We start from the raw sequence: 22,375 nt of genomic DNA, 5'->3' as shown, positions 1-22,375 counted from the left end.
TACTCCTGTCTGAGTACTGTTGGGGGGGACAGCCCATCTGGGGGAAGCAGCAGTGGCTGTGTCTCCAGGGTGGAGTCCGGCCCTGTAACTCAGAGGGCTAAGGAAAGGAGGAGGAAGGCGGTATTAATCGGGGACTCGACAGTCAGGGGGACGGACAGGCGATTTTGCGGAGGCAGGCGGGAGTCTCGCATGGTGGTCTGCCTCCCTGGGGCTGGGATCCAGGATGTCGCTGGGCGAGTCCCAGAAATCCTGAGGTGGGAGGGAGAGGAGCCGGAGGTAGCGGTACATATTGGTACCGCTGATGTGGGTAAGAAGGGGGAAGGGAACATGAAAAAAGAGTATAGGGAATTAGGGAGACAGCTGAGAAGGAGGAAAGCAAAGGTAGTAATCTCGGGATTGCTGCCTGTGCCACGGGAAGGTGAGGAAAGGAATGGAGTGAGGTGGAGGATGAATGTGTGGCTGAGGGAATGGTGCAGGGGGCAGGGATTCAGGTTCCTGGACCATTGGGACCTCTTTAGGGGCAGGTGTGACCTGTATACTAAAAACGGGTGGCACTTGAATCCCAGGGGGACCAATATCCTGGCAGGAAGTTTGGCTAAGGCTACTGGGGAGAGTTTAAACTAGATAGGTTGGGGGGAGGGGATCAAAGCGACGTGACTGAGAGTGAGGAAGGTAGCTCGCAAACAGCGAAGGGTTATAGGCAGGGCAAGGGGGCAGGTGGACTGGGAACAGAGAAGGGGAGAGCTCAGACCATAGGATTGAGAGGTGTCTACTCTAATGCCAGGAGTATAGTGAATAAACAACTAGCTAAAGGAGGAGAGGGCTTGGGAGATGTTAGTAGTGCTTCAACAAACTGGGTCCAGATAAAGGCTGGCATAAAGACACTTTGCCTGAATGCACGAAGCATTCGAAACAAAGTAAATGAGTTGATGGCACAAATCCATACAAATGAATATGATCTAGTGTCCATCACAGAAACGTGGTTGCAGGGTGACCGGGACTGGGAACTAAATATACAGGGTTATCAGGCATTTAGGAAGGATTTTGGGGTGGCACGGTAGCACAGTGGTTAGCACTGCTGCTTCACAGCTCCAGGGACCTGGGTTTGATTCCCGGCTTGGGTCACTGTGTGTGTGGAGTTTGCACATTCTCCTCGTGTCTGCGTGGGTTTCCTCCGGGTGCTCCGGTTTCCTCCCATAGTCCAAAGATGTGCAGGTTAGGTTGATTGGCCATGCTAAAAATTGCCCCTTAGTGTCCTGGGATGCGTGGATTAGTGGGTAAATATGTAGGGATATGGGGGTAGGGCCTGGGTGGGATTGTGGTCGGTGCAGACTCGATGGGTCGAATACCTCTTTCTGTACTGTAGGGTTTCTATGATTTCTATGATAGACAGGTAGAAAAAGGAGGTGGGGTAGCTTTGTTAATAAAGGATAATATCAGGACGGTAGTGAGAGACGACATAGGCTCTAAGGAGCAAAACGTGGAATCGTTGTGGGTGGAGATAAGGAATAGTAGGGGGAGAAAGACACTGATAGGCGTGGTCTATAGGCCCCCAAATAATAACTTAGAGGTGGGGAGGGCTATAAACAAGCAAATAATGGATGCGTGCAAAAGTGGACCGGCAATAATCATGGGGGATTTTAACCTACATATTGATTGGTCGACTTAAATTGGACGTGGAGGGCTTGAGGAAGAGTTCTTGGAATGCTGTCGGGATTGTTTCATTGAACAGTATGTTACAGAACCTACGAGAGAGCGAGCTATCTTGGATCTGGTTCTGTGCAATGAGACAGGTAGGATTAAGGATCTTCTTGTGAAGGATCCTCTTGGGATGAGTGATCATAATATGGTGGAATTTCTGATACAGATGGAGGGTGAGAAAGTAGGGTCCCAAACCAGTGTCCTCTGCTTGAACAGAGGGGAGTATGATAGGATGAGGGTGGAATTGGCTAATGTAGATTGGGCGAGCAGACTGGTAGGTAGGACAGCTGAGGAACAATGGAGGATTTTTAAGGAGATTTTTTAAAGTACTCAGCAAAAATATATTCCGGTGATAAAGAAGGACTGTAAGAAAAAGGATAACCGGACATGGATAACGAAGGAAATAAAGGAGAGTATTAAAATAAAATCAGATGCGTACAGAGTGGCCAAAAATAGTGGAGAATTAGTGGATTGGGAAAGCTTTAAAGAAAAACAAAGAACGACTAAGAAAACGATTAAGAAAGGAAAGATAGATTATGAAACTAAACTAGCTCAAAATATAAAAAATGATAGTAAAAGTTTTACAAGTATATAAAAAGGAATAGAGTGGCTAGAGTGAATGTTGGACCCTTGGAAGATGAGAGGGGGGATTTAACAGGAAATGGCTGAGACTTTAAATAAGTTCTTTGTGTCGGTCTTCACGGTGGAAGACACAAATAGTTTGCCGAATATTAGAGATCGAGAGTTGGTGGGAGGGGAGGTCCTTAATACAATTACTGTTACTAAGGAGGTGGTGCTTGGTAGACTAATAGGACTGAAGGTAGACAAGTCCCCGGGCCCGGATGGAATGCATCCCAGGGTACTGAAAGAAATGGCTGAGGTAATAGCAGATGCGTTAGTAGTAATTTATCAAAATTCGCTGGACTCTGGGGTAGTGCCGGCTGACTGGAAAACAGCTACTGTTACGCCGCTGTTTAAAAAAGGAAGTAGACAAAAGGCGGGTAACTACAGGCCGGTTAGCTTAATGTCCGTAGTTGGGAAGATGCTAGAGTCCATTATTAAAGAGGAAATAACAGAGCACCTGAATAAGAATGGTTCGATCAAGCAGACGCAGCATGGATTCATGAAGGGAAAGTCGTGTTTGACGAATCTACTGGACTTTTATGAAGATGTCACTAGTGCGGTTGATAGAGGGGAACCGGTGGATGTGGTGTTTTTAGATTTCCAGAAGGCGTTCGATAAGGTGCCTCACAAAAGGTTGCTGCAGAAGATTGGGGTACACGGAGTTAGGGGTAAGGTGTTGGCGCGGATTGGGGATTGGCTATCGAACAGGAAGCAGAGAGTTGGGATAAATGGGTGCTTTTCTGGTTGGCAGTTGGTGACCAGTGGCATGCCGCAGGGATCGGTGCTGGGGCCTCAATTGTTTACCATTTACATAGATGATCTGGAGGAGGGGACTGAATCTAGGGTATTCAAGTTTGCTGATGACACGAAGGTGAGTGGGAAAGCGAATTGCGTGGAGGACGCGGAAAGTCTGCAGAGAGATTTGGATAGGCTGAGCGAGTGGGCGAGGATCTGGCAGATGGAATATAACGTTAGCAAATGTGAGGTTATCCACTTTGGAAGAAATAATAGTAAATTGGAATATTATTTAAATGGAGAAAAATTACATCGTGCGACTGTGCAGAGGGACCTGGGGGTCCTTGTGCACGAATCGCAAAAACTCAGTCTGCAGGTGCAGCAGGTGATCAAGAAGGCGAATGGAATGTTGGCCTTTATCGCGAGGGGGATAGAATATAAAAGCAGGGAGGTCTTGCTGCAACTGTACAAGGCACTGGTGAGGCCGCAACTGGAGTACTGTGTGCAGTTTTGGTCCCCTTATTTGCGAAAGGATATATTGGCCTTGGAGGGAGTGCAGAGAAGGTTCACCAGGTTGATACCGGAGATGAGGGGTGTGGCTTATGAGGAGAGATTAAACAGATTGGGTCTGTACTCGTTGGAGTTTAGAAGGATGAGGGGTGATCTTATAGAGACTTATAAGATAATGAAGGGGCTGGATAGGGTAGAGGTGGAGAGATTCTTTCCACTTAGAAGGGAAGCCAGAACTAGAGGGCACAGCCTCAAAATAAGGGGGGGCCAGTTCAGAACAGAGTTGAGGGGGAACTTCTTCTCTCAGAGGGTAGTGAATCTCTGGAATTCTCTGCCCATTGAAGTGGTGGAGGCTTCCTCGTTGAATATGTTTAAATCACGGGTAGATAGTTTTCTGATCGATAAGGGAATTAGGGGATATGGGGAGCAGGCGGGTAAGTGGAACTGATTCGCTTCAGATCAGCCATGATCTTGTTGAATGGCGGGGCATGCTCGAAGGGCCAGATGGCCTACTCCTGCTCCTATTTCTTATGTTCTTAATATGTCCTCCCCTTCCCTTCACCACCATCAATCCCCCTCCCCATACTCACACCTATTTATGCTTGAAAATTTTGGAAAAACAGCCAAGTTGTTAATTTTGGAAAATCAGGGGAAGCGGGATGTGCATTATTGGAGATGGACCCAAAAACATGAACCAATATCAGTCACTATTCGGACCCTTTAAATATTGACATTGCATGGGCCTATGTCAAGTGCCTGGGGATAATCCCATCTCTCAGTGAACCTTTTAAATATACAAATAATTGGCCGATATAATACAGCTCCAATGTGGTTTAACATCCTAGGTTTTGTGCCATCAGGGCCTGCTTTAAAATTACCTCTAAGTAACAACACTGGTAACTCCAAACCAGGATAATCTGATACAAAATAACCAGTGAAATTTCAGCCATATCTGCCCTGCCGAATACCCTAATGATTCAATACAATATTAACGATTGGTGGTGTTTTCTTAACATATTGCACGTGGCAAAGATTTCGGGAGTACCCGTAAGTATTTTGTTTCGCTATCTCATTCTAAAAGTGGCATGAGAAACCATCCTCAAATGATTCCAGGAAATTTGATACAACTCACGGTGTTTGGAATGGGAGTGCAGGGACAGGGCCAAGGGGAGAGGAAGAAAACTATATGGAGGGTGTGGAGATCACGGCTATGGAGCTTTACAACACTTCTAAAAATAAAGCTGAACTTAATCTAAATAAAGTGGGCCATGACAGAACATATTAGCCCACATCATACCTGCAGTGCAATCCATGGACAGTTGCATCTCATTTTTTCGTTACACTGTATTAGGAATCAACTCATACCAAGTAAAGGTGAAAACTAATGTGCATTTGTCGAGCATTTAATAGATGTTTAAATAGCTCATAGGCAGCCAGGGCTTCAGAAATGGACTACAGGAAATTTAATAGATAAACCTCATAATTACACAAATAATGGAGTATCTAAATCAATTCTAACTTTACACCAATGCATCAAACCATTGTTCTGTACAAGCCGCAGTGGATGCAAGAAATTGCTTCAAAAAGATGCACACAATTCCTCTTGATAACAAAAAGATTATAAACAGACCGACTGTGTAATGTCAAATGTTGGATGATACATCAAACTTAAAGTTTAAATTTAAAACAAAAACAGAAAATGCTGCAGAAACTCAGCAGAACTGACAGCGTCCCAGTGGTCATCCAGACTTGAAACATTGGCTCTATTCTGTCTCCACAGATGCTGTAAGAAGTTTAACAACACCAGGTTAAAATCCAACAGGTTTATTTGGTAGCAAAAGCCACACAAGCTTTCGGAGCTCTAAGCCCCTTCTTCAGGTGAGATGTCCCACTCACCTGAAGAAGGGGCTTAGAGCTCCGAAAGCTTGTGTGGCTTTTGCTACCAAATAAACCTGTTGGACTTTAACCTGGTGTTGTTAAACTTCTTACTGTGTTTACCCCAGTCCAACGCCAGCATCTCCACATCATGTCCACAGATGCTGTCAGACCTGCTGGATTTCCACAGCATTTTCTGTTTCTCTTTCAGATTCCAGCATCAGCAGTATTTTGCCTTTGTTTTAAATTTAAATCTTAGCTATTTCTCCACTTTTATTGCTAGGGTTCTCGAATATTTTACCCTTCATTTTGGAGCTGCGTCTCACTCACCCTTTCTCTTCGACTTGAGAGACTAGGATTATTTTTGATGTTGTATTCAAGGCTTTGCACCTCTTTGGTGTTTACAATTTATGGCTGGTAATCTGATTAGCCACTTTTTGACGTAAGCACTCCAGATATTTGAACTTTCCCCTTGTTTCCCCTTCCCTTTTCGGGCAGCAGTGGTTAGCATTGTTGCCTCACAGCGCCAGGGACCCAGGTTCAATTCCGGTCTTGAGTAACTGTGCGGTGTCTCCCCGTGTCTGCGTGGGTTTACTCTGGGTGCTCCAGTTTCCTCCCACAGTCCAGAAGATGTGCAAGTTAGGTGCATTGGCCACGCTAAATTCTCCCTCAGTGTACCCGAACTGGCGCCGGAGTGTGACAACTAGGCGATTTTCACAGTAACTTCATTGCAGTGTTAATGTAAACCTACTTGTGACTAACGAATAAATTTTAAACTTTTGGTATGGTGGATCCTGGGAAGGAACCTGGATACAGATTCTGACAAACGATTCCAAAACCTTTCATCTTGACTAACCCGTGTCAATTTCTTGAATTTTCCTTTTTATGCCTGACAGAATAGATCTGTCATCCATTCAGTAAAAGCCTCCTCAGCTTTGTTTGAAATTTTACGGGTAAAATTCAACAAGTTGCTTCATTATCAACATGTTTCCATTCAGAAACCTCTCAGGGACAAAAGTGGGGAATTATGCTCAGAGCCCAAAGTAGTAGGGGAGATCCTAAATGAATACTTTATGTCGGTATTCACAAAGGAGAGGGATGTGTTGACTGGGAGTGTCTCGGAGGGGAGTGTTGACACGTTAGAGAAAATCTCCATTACAAGGGAGGAAGTGTTAGGTTTTTTTAGGGAATATAAAGACTGACAAATCTCCAGGGTCTGATGGAATCTATCCCAGGCTGCTCAGGGAGACGAGAGATGAAATCGGTGGGCCTCTGACGCAAATCTTTGTCTCATCACTGGACACAGGTGAGGTCCCAGAGGATTGGAGGATAGCTAATGTGGTCCCGTTTTTTAAGAAGGGTAGGAAGGATAACCCAGGTAATTATAGGCCGGTGAGCTTGACGTCCGTGGTAGGGAGGTTGTTGGAGAGGATTCTTAGAGATAGGATGTATGCGCATTTAGAAAGGAATAAGCTCATTAACGATAGTCAGCATGGTTTTGTGAGAGGGAGGTCATGCCTCACTAACCTGGTGGAGCTTTTTGAAGAAGTGACTAGAATGGTTGACGAGGGAAGGGCCGTGGATGTCGTCTATATGGACTTTAGTAAAGCGTTTGACAAAGTCCCTCATGGTCGGTTGGTGCAAAAGGTTGGATCTCATGGGATAAAGGGGGAGGTGGCTAGATGGGTGGAGAACTGGCTTGGTCACAGATGACAGAGGGTGGTAGTAGAAGGGTCTTTTTCCGGCTGGATGCCTGTGACTAGTGGTGTTCCGCAGGGCTCTGTATTAGGACCTCTGCTGTTTGTGATTTATATAAACGATCTGGAAGAAGGTGTAACTGGGGTGATCAGTAAGTTTGCGGACGACACGAAAATGGCTGGACTTGCAGATAGTGAGGAACATTGTCAGAGGCTACAGAAGGATATAGATAGGCTGGAAATTTGGGCAAAGAAATGGCAGATGGAGTTCAATCCAGATAAATGCGAAGTGATGCATTTTGGTAGAACTAACGTAGGGGGGAGCTATACGATAAATGGCAGAACCATAAAGGGTGTAGATACGCAGAGGGACCTGGGTGTGCAAGTCCACATATCCTTGAAGGTGACGTCACAGGTGGAGAAGGTAGTGAAGAAGGCATATGGCATGCTTGCCTTTATAGGACGGGGCATAGAATATAAAAGTTGGGGTCTGATGTTGCAGTTGTATAGAACGTTGGTTCGGCCGCATTTGGAAAACTGCGCCCAGTTCTGGTCGCCACACTACCAGAAGGACGTGGAGGCTTTAGAGAGAGTGCAGAGGAGGTTTACCAGGATGGTGCCTGGTATGGAGGGGCTTAGTTATGAGGAGAGATTGGGTAAACTGGGGTTGTTCTCACTGGAAAGACAGAGGATGAGGGGTGACCTAATAGAGGTGTATAAAATTATGAAAGGCACAGATCGGATGAACGGTGGGAAGCTTTTTCCCAGGTCGTTGGTGACGTTCACGAGGGGTCATAGGTTCAAAGTGAGGCGGGGGAGGTTTAACATGGATATCAGAAGGACATATTTTACACAGAGGGTGGTGGGGGCCTGGAATGCGCTGCCGGGCAAGGTGGTGGAGGCGGACACACTGGGAACGTTTAAGACTTATCTAGATAGCCACATGAACGGAGTGGGAATGGAGGGATACAAAAGAATGGTCTAGTTTGGACCAGGGAGCAGCGCGGACTTGGAGGGCCGAAGGGCCTGTTCCTGTGCTGTCTTGTTCTTTGTTCTTTGCGAGCGCTAGCAACTGAGCTAATCAGACACAGCCAGCCATTTAAATCCGAACCATCTTCCTGAGGGAGTGTTTAGATAAAGTATTAGTTGCCTTCTTTTTTTTATTCATTCGTGGGGCATGGGCATCGCTGACTGGCCAGCGCTTCAGAGAATCCCTACAGTGCAGAAGGAAGTCTTTTGGCCCATTGAGCCTGCACCGATCTGACAGAGCACTTTACTCAGGCCTCGTCCCCATAACCCCACATATTAACTCCGCTAATTCCCCTACCCGACACATCTTGAGATACTAAGGGGAAATTTAGCATGGCCAATCCACCACATATTTGGACTGTGGGATGAAACCCACGCATGCACTGGGAGAATGTACAAACTCCACGCAGACTATCAGCCAAGGCCGAAAATGAACCTGGGTCCCTGGCATTGTGTGGCAGCAGTGCTAACCACTATGCCATCATGCCACCCATTTATTGCCCATCCCTAGTTGCCCTTGGAAGGTAGTTGAGAGTCAACCACATTGCTGTGGCTCTGGAGTCACATGTAGGCCAGACCGGGTAAGGACGGCAGATTTCCTTGCCTAAAGGACATTAGTGAACCAGATGGGTTTTTCCAACAATCAATAACGGTTTCATGGTCATCAGTAGATTCTTAATTCTAGATGTATTTTATTGAATTCGAATTCCACCATCTGCCGTGGCGGGGTTCAAACACGGGTCCCCAGAACATTAGCTGAGTTTCTGAATTAATAGCCGAGCAATAATACCACTAGGCCATTGCCTCCCCTAACACATTAAAGGATCTTCCATGCCATCTCCACCATAGTCCATCCCATATCTCAGCACTCAGGCAACCCACACATTAAGGGTGGGCACTCAAACCAGTTCCAGCACCACAGAGCTGCCTGTTCAAGAATGGACACATTTGGAGTCTGTGGGAGGAGGCTCAGATCAGGTTGGTCAATGCTGATATGAATTCCCCAGCCGAGGGAATGCTACTTAATGGGAAGCTCACACAGTGATGTCAACAAATTCCTCTGGGACCAGTTGCCATTCACCTAATTCTCTATGCAACCAGCATGCAGCCTTTACATTACAGATGACTGCCTCCCGCACTGGCATGCACGTACAGGGTTTTCAGCAAAGGACGCCAAATAAATTCCACCCCAACTCCCCACCCCGATACAAACCCTAAAACTGACTTCAGGGTGGGGGCAGCAATCTGAGAAAGCATCCACCATTGGAATTTGAGGTGTTACCAAAAAGGGTAAACACACAGGGACAAACTGCTGTATAATTCACAATCCCTCGGGTACTACAACTCCCCAATTCTGCCCAAGGTAAAGATGAAATTTCTCAGCTTAACTTTTAGCAGCTTTGCAGAAACTTACTTTGAAGGGAAATGCAAAAAGTTCCACAGATTTACCAGACTGTTAACTACTGCGGCTTCAGAGCAATTAAACAAGCAGAATTCTGCAATATTTCATGATTACCGTTCCTGCTTATATATCCCAAACGTTTCGTAGTTTAAGTGCTGAAGTATTTTTCTCAACTGGTGCAAAGCCCCTAAGAGATCAAATTCAGGGACGTTGCAAAGATCCCCTGTCCCGGGTGGCAAGTTCAATCTGTGTAAATGGAGCTTTATCTACAAAGCAAAGAGAAACAACTCAATTTAACAGCCGATATTGCAAAGGGAACTGTTGAGCTGTCAAGTAACTGAAACTGTTTATCAATCATAATGTAATTCTACTAAAAACATCTCGTAACTTTCAATCAAGCAGCTTTACCTTTTAAAGATGATAAAAATCCAAAGAGCCCAAACAGAAAAAGCCACGAATCTTCAAGGGCACAGGCTCAAGATGAATGACACCCATAAGGACACAACTTTGTTACTCAAAGCCAGGGTATTTTTTTTATTCAACAACAGCTGCACTTTCACCCAACCCAAATTTACAAATAGAACATGACGAATGCAAACCCATTCTGATTTTCTTACCATCAGCATTTCAAAAATGTTTTACAAATTGAAGTTTCTGCCTCCTTGTCCCTCTTCTGTGCTTTTCCAAGATGTTTACCATTCAGTTGCATTAGTGTGTTTTCTTTAGAAAGCCATCTACGTGTTGGAATTCACAGTATTGTGAAAGTTCTTCAGCAGAACCTTAGGCAGCTGGACTGATAACGGCCGTGTGAACAGACTTTCTATTTATATAGTTACCAAAGCCACAAATAGATGGAGGTACTAAGCCACTGATTATAATGGCATTGTTTTTATTTTAACTTTCTAGGTCAGCAGCAGAGATATGTCGTCTTTAATTCTATTTACATGTCCCCCCTTACGATTCACACAAGGATATGGGCCCACATTTGGTTAACTGTGCAGTCCATCATCATTGTGATTGGCATCCCTAATTCACAGATCGCCCCTTTCATATATCTCCATTGTGCTCACTGACCTGGAATGGTCTTAGGCCCCACAACACCTCAAAGCTACAATTCTCATCCTTGTTATCAAATCCTTCCAATGGCCTCACACCTCCCTCTTTCCTCCAGCCCTATAATCCATAGAGATCGTTGTGTTTCTCCAATTCCAGCCTCTTGAACATGCCTGATTTTAATCACTTCAACATTGGCAACCGTGAATTCAAACTGCTCTGCCTCTCTACTCCCAGTGTCCTTGCAGGTGCTCCTTAAAACCAACTCTTCCCCAAACGTTTAGTCACCTGTCCTGAAGCATTATGTGATAGTGTCAGTTTTTTTAATGATCACCATAAGGCGATATGAAAATTTATACTTGTGTTAAAGATGCTATATGTAATGCAAGTTAGTTTTGTTGCCCTTCATGTATTCGCCTGATGGTCACCATCAGCAAGTTTTTTGATAGTGAAAGGAGGGGTTGGGGTACAGAAATCACAGCAAATCCCAATTCTGTCCCCACCCAGTATTCAAATTGGGGTAAAAACAAAATATTGCGGATTCAATGCTTCAAATAAGGGTCACTGAACAGCAGTCGATACCAGGAATCCAAACACATGGGCACGAAGAACAACTGTTAGAGGGCAACTGCAGCCTCACTGATCAGTTATTAAATCTGGGATCTTCTGATCTACACAGGTCGTGAATCTGTTTAGCTATGAACGAAGCAGAAACCCTAAATTTAATTGAAACAGATCGAAGGAACAAAATAGAAAATTTGCCTCAATTAAAGATAATCTGCAGATGCTGGAAGAATTGTGTTTTGTTAACTGAAGGTCCAAATGCTGCAACATAGGATGTCTACGAGGTTGGAAAGAGGAAGATAATATGAGACAAATCAAGTAGTAATGAATGATAAGTGATAAATAAATTTGTAGTTCTGTTATGGTTATCGTACTGAACTGGTAATATAACAAACTGAATATAATGGGGTTTTTTGTCAATCAAAGCACACAGTTGAGATTAGAATTCATTACTACAAACTGCAGAAAATGTCCTTTTTGTTTGTTTGTAAGGTTTGATATGCTTGTTCCCTCTATCCTTGGGTAGGGACCACATGCTTACTCACTGGGTCAAGTCATTGCAGTTCATGTTTATTTGGCATTGGTTTTGTGTGACCAAACACTTTTGAAACTTGTGAATGACTCACTACGTATAAGCTAGTTATAAAAACATAGTGAAAAGGGCTTTTGTCCTGGAATGCAGATGAAGCAAGCGGTTAGGCAGGCAAATTCTATGTTGGCCTTCATTGCAAGAGGACTTGAGTACAGGATGTATTACTGCAGTTGTATAGGGCCTTGGCCTTTGGAGTATTATGTGCAGTTTTGATCTCTTTACCTAAGAAAGGATATATTTGCCATAGAGGGAGTGCAGCAAAGGTTCACCAAGCTGATTCCTGGGATGGCAGGATTGTCATACAAAGAGAGATTGGGTCAACTGGGTCTGTATTCACTGGACTTTAAAATAATGATTGGCGATCTCATTGAAATTTATAAAATTCTAACAGGGCTGGACAGCCTGGGTGCAGGGATGTTATTTCTTCTGGCTGAAGGGGTCAAGAACAAGGGATCACAGTCTCAGGATACAGGGTGGCCATTTAGGACTGAGACGAGGGGAAACTTCTTTGTTCAGAGGGTGATGAATTCTCTACCACAGAAGAATTCTCTACCACTATGGAAGCTAAGTCACTAAATACACTTAAGAAGGAAATCGGTAGATATCCAGTCTCTAAGGGTGTCAAGGGCAATGAGGAGTGTGTTGAGACAGAGAATCAGCCATGCTCATACTGAATGGCAGCACAGGCTCAAAGGGCCAAATGGCCTATTCCTGCTCCTATTTTCTATGTTGAAGGAATTTCGAGCTATATCATTCATAACATTGCATGAAGCCTGCAATCAATATGAAGGCAGCAAGATTACAGAGTTAATCAGTGACGGTGGCTCCAAAATTTGACTTCATTATGCCAGTGATTTTGACACTTTGGGACCCATAGACTTCACATCCGGCTTCACCCATGAGAATGAGGGTATGGAATTCAGGGACAGAGATTATAATGTTCTTGAGCAAATTGACATAGGGAAGGACAAGGTATTGATGGTGTTGGCAGGCTTAAAAGTGGATAAACCTCCAAGTCTGGATGAATTGTGTCCCAGGTGCTGTGGGAGGCAAGGGAGGAGACTTCAGGAGCTCTGACCCAAATTGGCCATCAGACGCAGCGTCATGGTCGGGTCCACAAATGTTCTCATGGAGTTGGCCAACACTTCCATCCTGGAGAGGATGGGCTCCAACATCTGTGCCAATCCTGTGCTGGATTCCTCCCTGTTCCTTAACAGGCTGGGTAGCCAGTCAATGCAATTTCTGTGAAATGCCTATTAGCCTCTTCCGTACATCACAACAAAATCCTTATCTGAGCCCTCTGCAGCAGTATTTGTCTGTAAACTTGCCCTCCGGTCAGCTGGCACGTGCGCCGACCTTTCTATCTGGCCCGTCAGTAGCCCACTCATGCTCAGTGGACTCACCACTCGAGACTGCCCTTCGGTCATGAGCAGTGCCACGATATCTTCCCTGGAGGCTGCGAGTGTCAAATCATGTGTTGGTGTTTCTTCCTCAGAGGTCTGCTCTTCCTCTGGGTCTTCAGCCTCAGATAGCACCGCAGGGCAGCACAGTGGTCAGCACTGCTGCCTCACAGCAGCAGTGTCCCTGGTTCAATTCCCGGCTTGGGTCACCATCTGTGCAGAGTCTGTACATTCTCCCCATGTCCTGTGTGTGTTTCCTCCGGGTGGTCTGGTTGATTTCCTTCCACAGTCTCAAAGACATGCTGGTTAGGTGCATTGGCCATGCTAAATTCTCCTTCAGTGTACCTGAACAGGGACCGGAGTGTGGCGACTAGGAGATTTTCACAGTAACTTCATTGTCATGTTAATGTAAGCCTACTTGTGACATTAATAAACATGGCAGCCCATGGGTCACTGAAAGTATATATGTAAATGCAGAGGTTTGGGTTGAGGGATAAGGGAGGAGAGTAAGTGGTGCATGGTTACACTAAATGTTAGCTGGCAGCTTTGAAGTCACGGCAGGCTTTGGATGAGGGTGATATAAGATTTGAGAGAGTGCATTTGGTAGGAACATATAGTCATCCTGGATAGCTTCAGTGACACGACTGGCCATGCCCTCAGTGAAGGCTGCTCTAATTCTCCCCAGCATCATGTCTCCACTGAGATCAGCTTGTTCAGCAAAGCATGTTTCCTGGCAGTTTGCTGCTGCTGTTGTCTATTGTGGGGGCTCGTAATAAAACAGGGAATAGGCATAGTCGGATGTGCCGATTCTGATGGAGGGGATTGGAAAAATAGGTAAGGCTTAGGAAAAAAACTGGATGAATTGCTAACATCAGTGCAAATAGTAAGGATAAATTGGGAGAAATGAATTATAATAAGAAAATAACAGGAAAGATAGGAAGCGATAAAAGGAAAATTTGCAAAAGGCAGTAGGGAGGACAATTAAATAAGGTACACGTTTAAAATAGAAAGAAAACATGAAAATAGTATGAAAAACAAAACAAAATTCCATCCGAATAGCACACAGGTTACATATTAAGTTAACATCATCCTTTTTCAGATCTTGGAGCCTTGCTACTTCCCTGAACACTGCCTTCCTTCTCCTTTAAATTACAATTCAATCGATACGGCCACCATTCCACATATACTGCAATGCCTGAAACATCAGTCAAGCTCCACTTCCTGCCTACCATGTGCCAAAGCCTTCACATTGCACAGTGCCAAGAATTTGAAACTGGGTAACTACAATCTCAGTAACTGAACTGAGAGAGCATAGGGGCTCCCTGTTCCGAAAATGTTTAGCAATCAGGAAAGATTGGATAGACTGGGACTGTTTTCTTTGGGACAGGGACATATGACGGGAGATTTAATGCAGGTATATGAAATTATAAGGAACCTAGATAGAGCAGAAAGGACATATTAGCAGACAATAACTGGAAGGCATAGATTTAAAGTGGTAGGTAGGTGGATTAGAGAGGAAATGAGGAGAATGCTTTTCACCCATAAGGTGGTGAGGCTCTGGAACTCACTGGCTGAATGGGTGATAGAGGCGGAAACCTGCTTTTTAAGAATTTAGATATCATAGAATCCCTACAGTGCAGAAGGATTCTAAGTGGTAGGTAGGCCATTCGGCCCATCAAGCCTACACCGACAACAATCTCACCCAAGCCCTATCCCCATAGCACCATGTATTTACCCTGCTAATTCCCCTGACACTAAGGGGCAATTTAGCATGGCCAATCAACCAAACCTGCACATATTTGGACTGTGGGAAAAAAACCGATCATCCAGAGGAAACCCACGCAGACACAGGGAGAACGTGTAAACTCCACCCGAGGCCAGAATTGAACCCGGGTCCCTGACCCTGTGAGGCACAATGGTTAGCAAAAAATATGCACCTGATGTATTGTAACCTCGAGGACTATGGATCAAGAGCTAGAAAGTGAGATTAGGTTGTATAATGTTTTCTGCGGACAGCATAATCACGAAGGGCTGATTTGCCCTCTGTCTGTGGCATAAAATGCAATGATTTTATGAGTTCTACTCAATGTATTCTACATGCAGCTGTTTCGTCTGTACCTATGAAGGGAAATGGATGACAGACCAAGGTGACCAGCCAGCCTGTTCTAGCGGATAGAGCAAGATGTAATATCTTGATGAGTGCATCCTGACAGAACAATTTAAAAATGGTGTGCATGTGTGTCAGTCGTGCCACTCACCCTTGATGGCTCCATCCAAAGTACAGAAAATAGATTATTAGCAGGGTCCATTCCTTTCCCAGACCCAAAGCTTCCTGCTTCTTTCCCTTTGTACATTATCATGATGTTATCTGCTGTCAATTTTTGAAACATTGTAAATCGAGAGGAGTTGCAAAATGGTAAATTTACACAAGAGTCAGAGGTAGGCACTGAGCTCCATTTTCCAACACAGAATCAGAGTGGGAGACAAGTTACAAGGCATTTGCAGCAAAAAGGAGACACTTTATTTTTGATGGAGAATCTTGCCCCAGTCAACTGGATGAAATCGAATAGATGTTAGATTTCAACTACCCAAAATAATTTGTTGCATCATCATATCAAGAAGGTGAAAGGTCATTAAGGGTAGGCAGGAATGTGGGGTTGAAGTTACAATCAGCTCGGCCATGATCTAACTGGCTCAACCAGTCATAATCTGCATAAGGGCATGTGTTCTGCCCATTTCTCCACGCCTCATGTTTTCCTCCTCAATTGTTCTCTCTTGGTCTCAAATCCTCTCAGCTTCCTTGAGTCAACTCCGCTGGCAAGTTCTCATGCTTTAGAGAGTATGGGCAATGCTGCCTTGCTGCCTTTTCTTCGTAACACTAACAATCTTTTCTCCTCCAGCATCCTGAAAACTTCTTCATTGCACTTAATCTCCAACTGACCCACTCAGCCCTTCAAAACAATTCTGACAAAATCCATTGTGTTTGAAAATCCCAGTACAACACCATTCCCAGTATGAATATAATCATAGAAATCATAGAATCATAGAAACCCTACAGCGCAGAAGGAGGCCATTCGGCCCATCGAGTCTGCACCGACCACAATCCCAACCAGGCCCTATCCCCACATATTTACCCGCTAATCCCTCGAACCTACGCATCCCAGGACTCTAAGGGGCAATTTTTTTTTTTAACCTGGCCAATCAACCTAACCCGCACATCTTTGGCCTGTGGGAGGAAACCGGAGCACCCGGAGGAAACCCACGCAACACGAGGAGAATGTGCAAACTCCACACAGACAGTGACCCGAGCCGGGAATCGAACCCGGGACCCTGGAGCTGTGAAGCAGCAGTGCTAACCACTGTGCTACCGTGCCGCCTAATACACATAATGCAGATAGAGAACTGTTTTCCCCACTAGCAGGCAGATCAGTAATCAGAAGGCACAGATTTAAGACCATCACAAAAAAGACTCGTGGTAAATAGAAGGAGAATTGTTTTTAAACTCTGAGTTATGATGATCTGGAATCCACTGACTGACAGAATAGTTGAAGGAAATTCAATAATAACTTACAAAGGGAACTGGGTCGATATTTTATAGATGCGTATATGATGTACAAACACTTAAAAGGTTTAAAAAATTGCAGAGCTGTGCAAAAAAACTGGGAGAATGGGATTAATTGGATAGTTTTTAGTTTATTTATTAAAGTCACAAGTAGGCTTACATTAACATTGTAATGAAGTTACTGCAAAAATTTCAAAGAACCAGTGTAGGCTCCATGGGCCAAATAGCTTCTTTCTGTGTTGTATAATTCCATTATCCTATAATATAATATCAAATTTACCAAATTTCACCTCTATCTAAATTTTAAACCAGGCAATTAAGATGATTTATTGTCCTGCACATCCCACAAGCAACAGTTCTGTTAGTGAAGTACCAGGATACATCATTTTAATGCCATTAGTTGACTCCTTAATATATTAAAGTGCCGCATTTGCGCAAAAACGGGAGTAACCCCTGCCGATTTTCTTAGCGGGATTTTCAGAATGAACCTCCCACACTCTGAGCACTGCAGGGTGCCCTAGTGGGATTCACTCTGAAAATTAGTGGGCAGGGCTTATTACCACTGGAGAGCATTGCGCTGAACGGGCCGCTGTACATACCCCAATTTGTCAGAGTGGAAATCAGCGCACGCACAGTAGCCCTGCAATGCCGGCCTCCTGATCGCTGGCCAGCCCCATTGCTGGCTACCCCCACAGCCCCTCCATTGCTGCCCCTCCGACACCCCGCCCCCCCCAACTACCAAATCACAGGCCTACAGAACCTCTCGGGGCAAGCCCCAATGCCTCCCTCCTCCCCCGAGCCAGTCCTGATCACCCCAACCACTCCCCCAGCAGCCCAGACCACACACAATCCCCCCGGCAGTCCCAACCCCCTGACCCCGACCCCTGCGCCCCTCCCCCCATCCCCACCCACCCAGATGGTCAGTCCCGATCACCCCCTTCCCGTGCTCTCCCACCATCCCTGTGAAGAATGGCAGTGAAGCACCCCTCACCCGAACAGATCAGCCCCTCTATAGGCCCTGCAACCCTCTGGCCCTGCTCCTATGGCACTGCCCGATGCCCAGTGGGCAGTGCCAAGGTGCCCCTTGGGCATTGCCCATTAGCCCCTTAGGCAGTGCGAAGGGACCAGGCTGGTACTGCCCAGGGGACACCTACGACCTCCAGTGGCCTCTGTTCCCTCCAGCGGGGTCGAGCTGCCTGCTCCCCATTCGTGGGAGCAGTAGTAGACCCCGCTGAAGGGAACCACTGCTGACGGGCAAGCGGGAGGCGCTAATAGGCCAGGAGACATCAATCCCGGGCCTGCTAATCGAATGTAAATTGCAATTTCAATATTTAAATCAGTACAGGAAGAGTAATACCCAGGGCTTGGTCTTTGGAGACAGAAAGAACAGGTACACACATTGCACCTGTTTCAGCTGAACAAAATAAGTGACAGCCATTCGCTGATTCATTCCTCGGGGCAAAGGCTTGACCAGAGTCAAGTTATCTGGCTATAAATTTCAAACAATGCTTGGCAGTTAACTGTCCGTTACCATCAATTATTCATTTCCATGGCAATGCCTCTAACGATCAGCATCGATAGCCAACCAATCAGCACTCTTCTCATATAGTATAAATCTATTGATTTCCCCTGACATTGATATCCTCGCGAATGTCCTGATAAGTGCAAGGCAAAAGTTTCTCTCTCCATGGATGCTGTCTGAGCTGCTGAATATCTCCAGCTTTTTCTGACTGTAATTGGAAGCCGAGCTTTCGACCGTATTTCAACTTAAGATTACTATAGGTACAAAACCAATAACCTCGGGGACCAAGTCAGCACCGTGTTTCAGATCTTACCATATTTTGGACCTGGCTGTTCAGGCCAAGCAGTTTGAGCCACTTCAGATTACACAGATCAAGCCAAGCTGAGTCACGAATGAGCTATTTTTATTTTACTCTCAGTGAACAAGAATTAAAACTCATACAGCAGTTCATTGCTCTGGTTTTCAGATAGTCAGAATTGAGATACTGTACCTGTACATAATCCATTTCTTAAAAGAATCAGTTACTAAAGACCTGTCAACTTTTGAAATATCTGGCAGATTGAAATTCTGAAATATTGATATTTTGTTGTTAAATGTGAGCTCGATTCTCACATTAATGAAACTCTAATGGACTTCAGTCAATTTACCTAAAGCTTCACTCAACATTTAAAAAAAAAGTAACAGAATATCCATTCCCATCAAGGCACAGAATAGTGACCACCTGAAGTGCCATTAATTTCAGACACTAGTGAGCATGTTGTATGGGCACTTTGCAGAGACGTTAAGTCGAGTAAAGGGAGCAGAATATCCCAGTATACAGATTGCAAGTATATTTCCAAAAAATGTCAGGATCCTTTTTATACAGATACCTGTCATGTCCCGATAACTTCATTTGAAATGGGCAGCCAGTGTAGAAAGTCACTGGGCCTTTCCAGCCAGGTCAAGGCAGCAGGAAAAGGATTCGGAGCCAGAAGGGGCCCAGGCAAGTAAGTATTTTTGCTTTCCTGCGAGGCCAGGAAGAGCAGGAGGGCCTCCAAGCCGTGCAATTTTCTGTCCCTCTCTATTGACTTACGGAATGGGTGGGGAATTGGCCGGCAGGAATTTTAAATGTGGGCAGTGACTTGAGACACCCTGCCCCTCCCTTAGGATGTGGAGATGCCGGCGTTGGACTGGGGTAAGCACAGTAAGAAGTCTCACAACACCAGGTTAAAGTCCAACAGGTTTATTTGGTAGCTTATGGTATTTGCTACCAAATAAACCTGTTGGACTTTAACCTGGTGTTGTGAGACTTCTTACTGTGCCCTCCCTTAGGAAGCAGCAAGAGAGGTTTTAACACACACTTCTATTCATCCACCCAAAACTGGTCCACAGCTAAAATCGAGTCTGGGAGTGGAATAGGAAAAGCAATTTGGAAGTTAAATTGCCACCCCTCAAAACAATTGCTTGGAGCACCAAACTACAAATGGTTGGACTCAAATTTTGCATTTCAGAGGGAAATGTTTCTAGTCCTGCGTCAATTCCAGAGTCAATTAAATAACATTGGACCACTTTGCAGCCATAAAAAAATAAGAGGATACCGAGAGGCTTCTGGCAGCCGGGAGAGATTGCGAAATCCTTGGTGGGTTTGGAGTTATGTACAGCAGAGAGGATTTCGGGAAGGAAAGGAGAAGAGAGCTGGGGGGCATTGGGACTCGCCTTATGGGGTCTGGAGGAACTCTCCTGCTCTTCCTGGCAGACAAAGGAAAGTTTCACACTTACCTTGGGAGGGCCTTTTCTGTCTGCCGAGCTGGTTCAACCTGGCGAGAAAGCCTTAGCATCTCTTCTCAGAGCGCAGTGACTATACAATCGAGGTGGCTTTGACACAAAGGGTCCCTGACTTGCACCTCTTGCCTGGATACTTCATTCACCTGCAGGTTAAAATCAGAAATGGTGGGAAAGCATTGCGATCCAAATGGGTAAATTTGTTATTTTGTAAAACAAAAGTGCCCACCATCCAGTTTCTGCCGGGCAGGCAGAGCTAAAAAATCAAACCCACATTTTTTTTACAATTATCAATTTCTACATGCCCACCATATTCAAAGATCGAAATGATGGCAGTTTGTTCGATGTTACTGTGATTGAACAACGTCCCCATGTTCAACTTGAACTTGACCCATACACTTGCTCAATTTGCTTACCACTGGAGTGAAACCAGATCCAGAGTTGTGATGATATTCCATGACGGAGTCGGTTCACATTCTCGGTCCAACTGGTGCTGTCAGTCTTTTCTGTCTGCCAGCACTGGCTCTGCATATGCTGTAGGGGAGGGACAGAGGGCTGACAGGGAGAAGGTAAAGCTGCAGCCAGGTACTAGCAACTTGAACCGTACAAAGCCTGGAGACAGTGCTACTTACAGGCCTTTTTTCTCAGTTTGCTATTTCGCTAAAATCCTCTCTATTTCCTGACGTTAATTTAGAATTCGTTAGTTCTAGGTAACCTCAAGGTCCAAAATATTTCTTCTCCCTATAACTATCCAAAAATAAACATACTGAAACCTTGTTGCCTTGTAAACTACTTTCTGGAGGGAGAGCATTTTGTTGATCCAGTCAAAGACTGAACCTAATCCATTATATCTCAACCAAATAATCCACAATTGCAGACATTTGGACAGACAGTATATGGTGGAAGTATTTTTGCATGATGTTTTCATGAATCAATCCTGCTTTGACAGAGAAACTCAGAAGAATAGTTGGGGCTTTGCTCATATCAAATGGAAGGCTGCTAGTGTTTTAAAATATTCAGTTGTTCAGGCTGTTGTTTTGAGAGAAGAATTCTGACTAAGTCATCGTTAAAAATTTAAGGGTCTAACATCCTGAAGAATGACTCTGCATTTTGAGATATTAACTTCTCTGTGCTTCCCCATTCAAGTCCTGATGATACCCCAACTGTCCAATATTGCCGGTTGACAACTCTGTTAGGGATTAGATGATTTGAATCTGAGAGTCGCAATGGCTGACGTAACAGAATATGGGTTACATTGGAACTTGACCTGTGGTAAACTGTAGTTTGTTTGTGAGGAGAGTGAACTTATGGTTCCCAAAGTTCTAGAACAGCAGGGCTTTTCCCATGACACCTCTTGTTCCAGTCTAATTGAGAGAGATTCATTGCTGTGATTAGTCAACAACTCCATTATCATCCGACACCAAGATGGTAGCACGCAAATGAGGTGGACCTTCAGTTATTGAGCAATTCCTGTTTTCCTATGTTCAATTTTTGCGGGTGCATATAAATTCTGGCTGATCATTCCAGTTTTCAAGTTTTCCACACATAAAACTGATAACCTTTGAAACATATTTTTGGAGTTACAGGAAAAGGTGGAGCAAGTCGGAAATGTTTGACTTTATTTTTACATCTGGATTATCATTGTTTTTTTCTTGATGTTATAGAGTGTTACATGCGGACCGAGTTTAGATACCATGTAGCTCTTTTAGTTTATAATCTTGTTTCTTAATTCTTCTTTCTGGAATTTGCAATACCTGTTTATGAATTGTTAATGATTCACTTCATTATTTTAAAATCTTGAATACCGCACTATCTGCCATCTCTTGAAAGAAAGGAGGCTGCAAAAATAACTCTTAAATAAAGGTGGGGGGAGGAAATCATTTAAAAATATGTTTATATCAAAAATACATCAACACTTTTAGATGGTTATATATTATTAAGAAGTAAAAACAATTTAAATGTAATATTAAAAGGGTAAAACAAATCTCAGAATGATAAAAAATGGTACTTAGTTCTCTCACTGGAAATGCCCAAATTTTATCGAGAGCTAAATTCACATCAATTTCCATAGGTGCCCTTCACAACATCGAAAACTAAATTGAAAAAAAAAGTTGCTTTTATATAACACTTGGTGGAGTAGTGGATGAGGTGGAGGGCTGTTGTAGGCTGCAAAGAGACATAGATAGGATGCAAAGCTGGGCTGAAAAATGGCAAATGGAGTTTAACCCTGATAAATGTGAGGTGATTCATTTTGGTAGGACTAATTTAAATGTGGATTACAGGGTCAAAGGTAGGGTTCTGAAGACTGTGGAGGAACAGAGAGATCTTGGGGTCCATATCCACAGATC

At 44.4% G+C, this 22,375-nt stretch overlaps 1 protein-coding gene across 14 annotated transcripts in view; it reads right to left on the bottom strand.

Moving 5' to 3' along the window:
• Positions 1 to 20,447, bottom strand: part of mlip (muscular LMNA-interacting protein) — a 204,200-nt gene extending 183,753 nt beyond the window's left edge. For 5 of the 14 annotated variants that reach the window (XR_013497792.1, XR_013497793.1, XM_078213270.1 and 2 more), the window contains exon 1: positions 20,025 to 20,447. Coding sequence is in view for 7 of the 14 variants with exons in the window: in XM_078213270.1 (XP_078069396.1) it covers positions 20,025 to 20,083 (59 nt within the window). In the remaining 7 variants the exon portion in view is untranslated. Of the gene's footprint in view, positions 1 to 9,585; positions 9,606 to 9,687; positions 9,840 to 9,981; positions 10,035 to 10,190; positions 10,215 to 19,135; positions 19,174 to 20,024 lie in introns of those variants that run through there. The other 9 variants (XM_078213267.1, XM_078213262.1, XM_078213261.1 and 6 more) reach the window with 9 other exon arrangements.
• Between the last annotated feature and the right edge of the window lie 1,928 nt (positions 20,448 to 22,375).

Source organism: Mustelus asterias, chromosome 5 (genome assembly GCF_964213995.1).
Source record: "Mustelus asterias chromosome 5, sMusAst1.hap1.1, whole genome shotgun sequence".
In the NCBI taxonomy this organism is placed as follows: domain Eukaryota; kingdom Metazoa; phylum Chordata; class Chondrichthyes; order Carcharhiniformes; family Triakidae; genus Mustelus; species Mustelus asterias.
The sequence above is the reverse complement of the archived record's forward strand: the minus strand, read 5'-3'. Positions and strand labels throughout refer to the sequence as shown.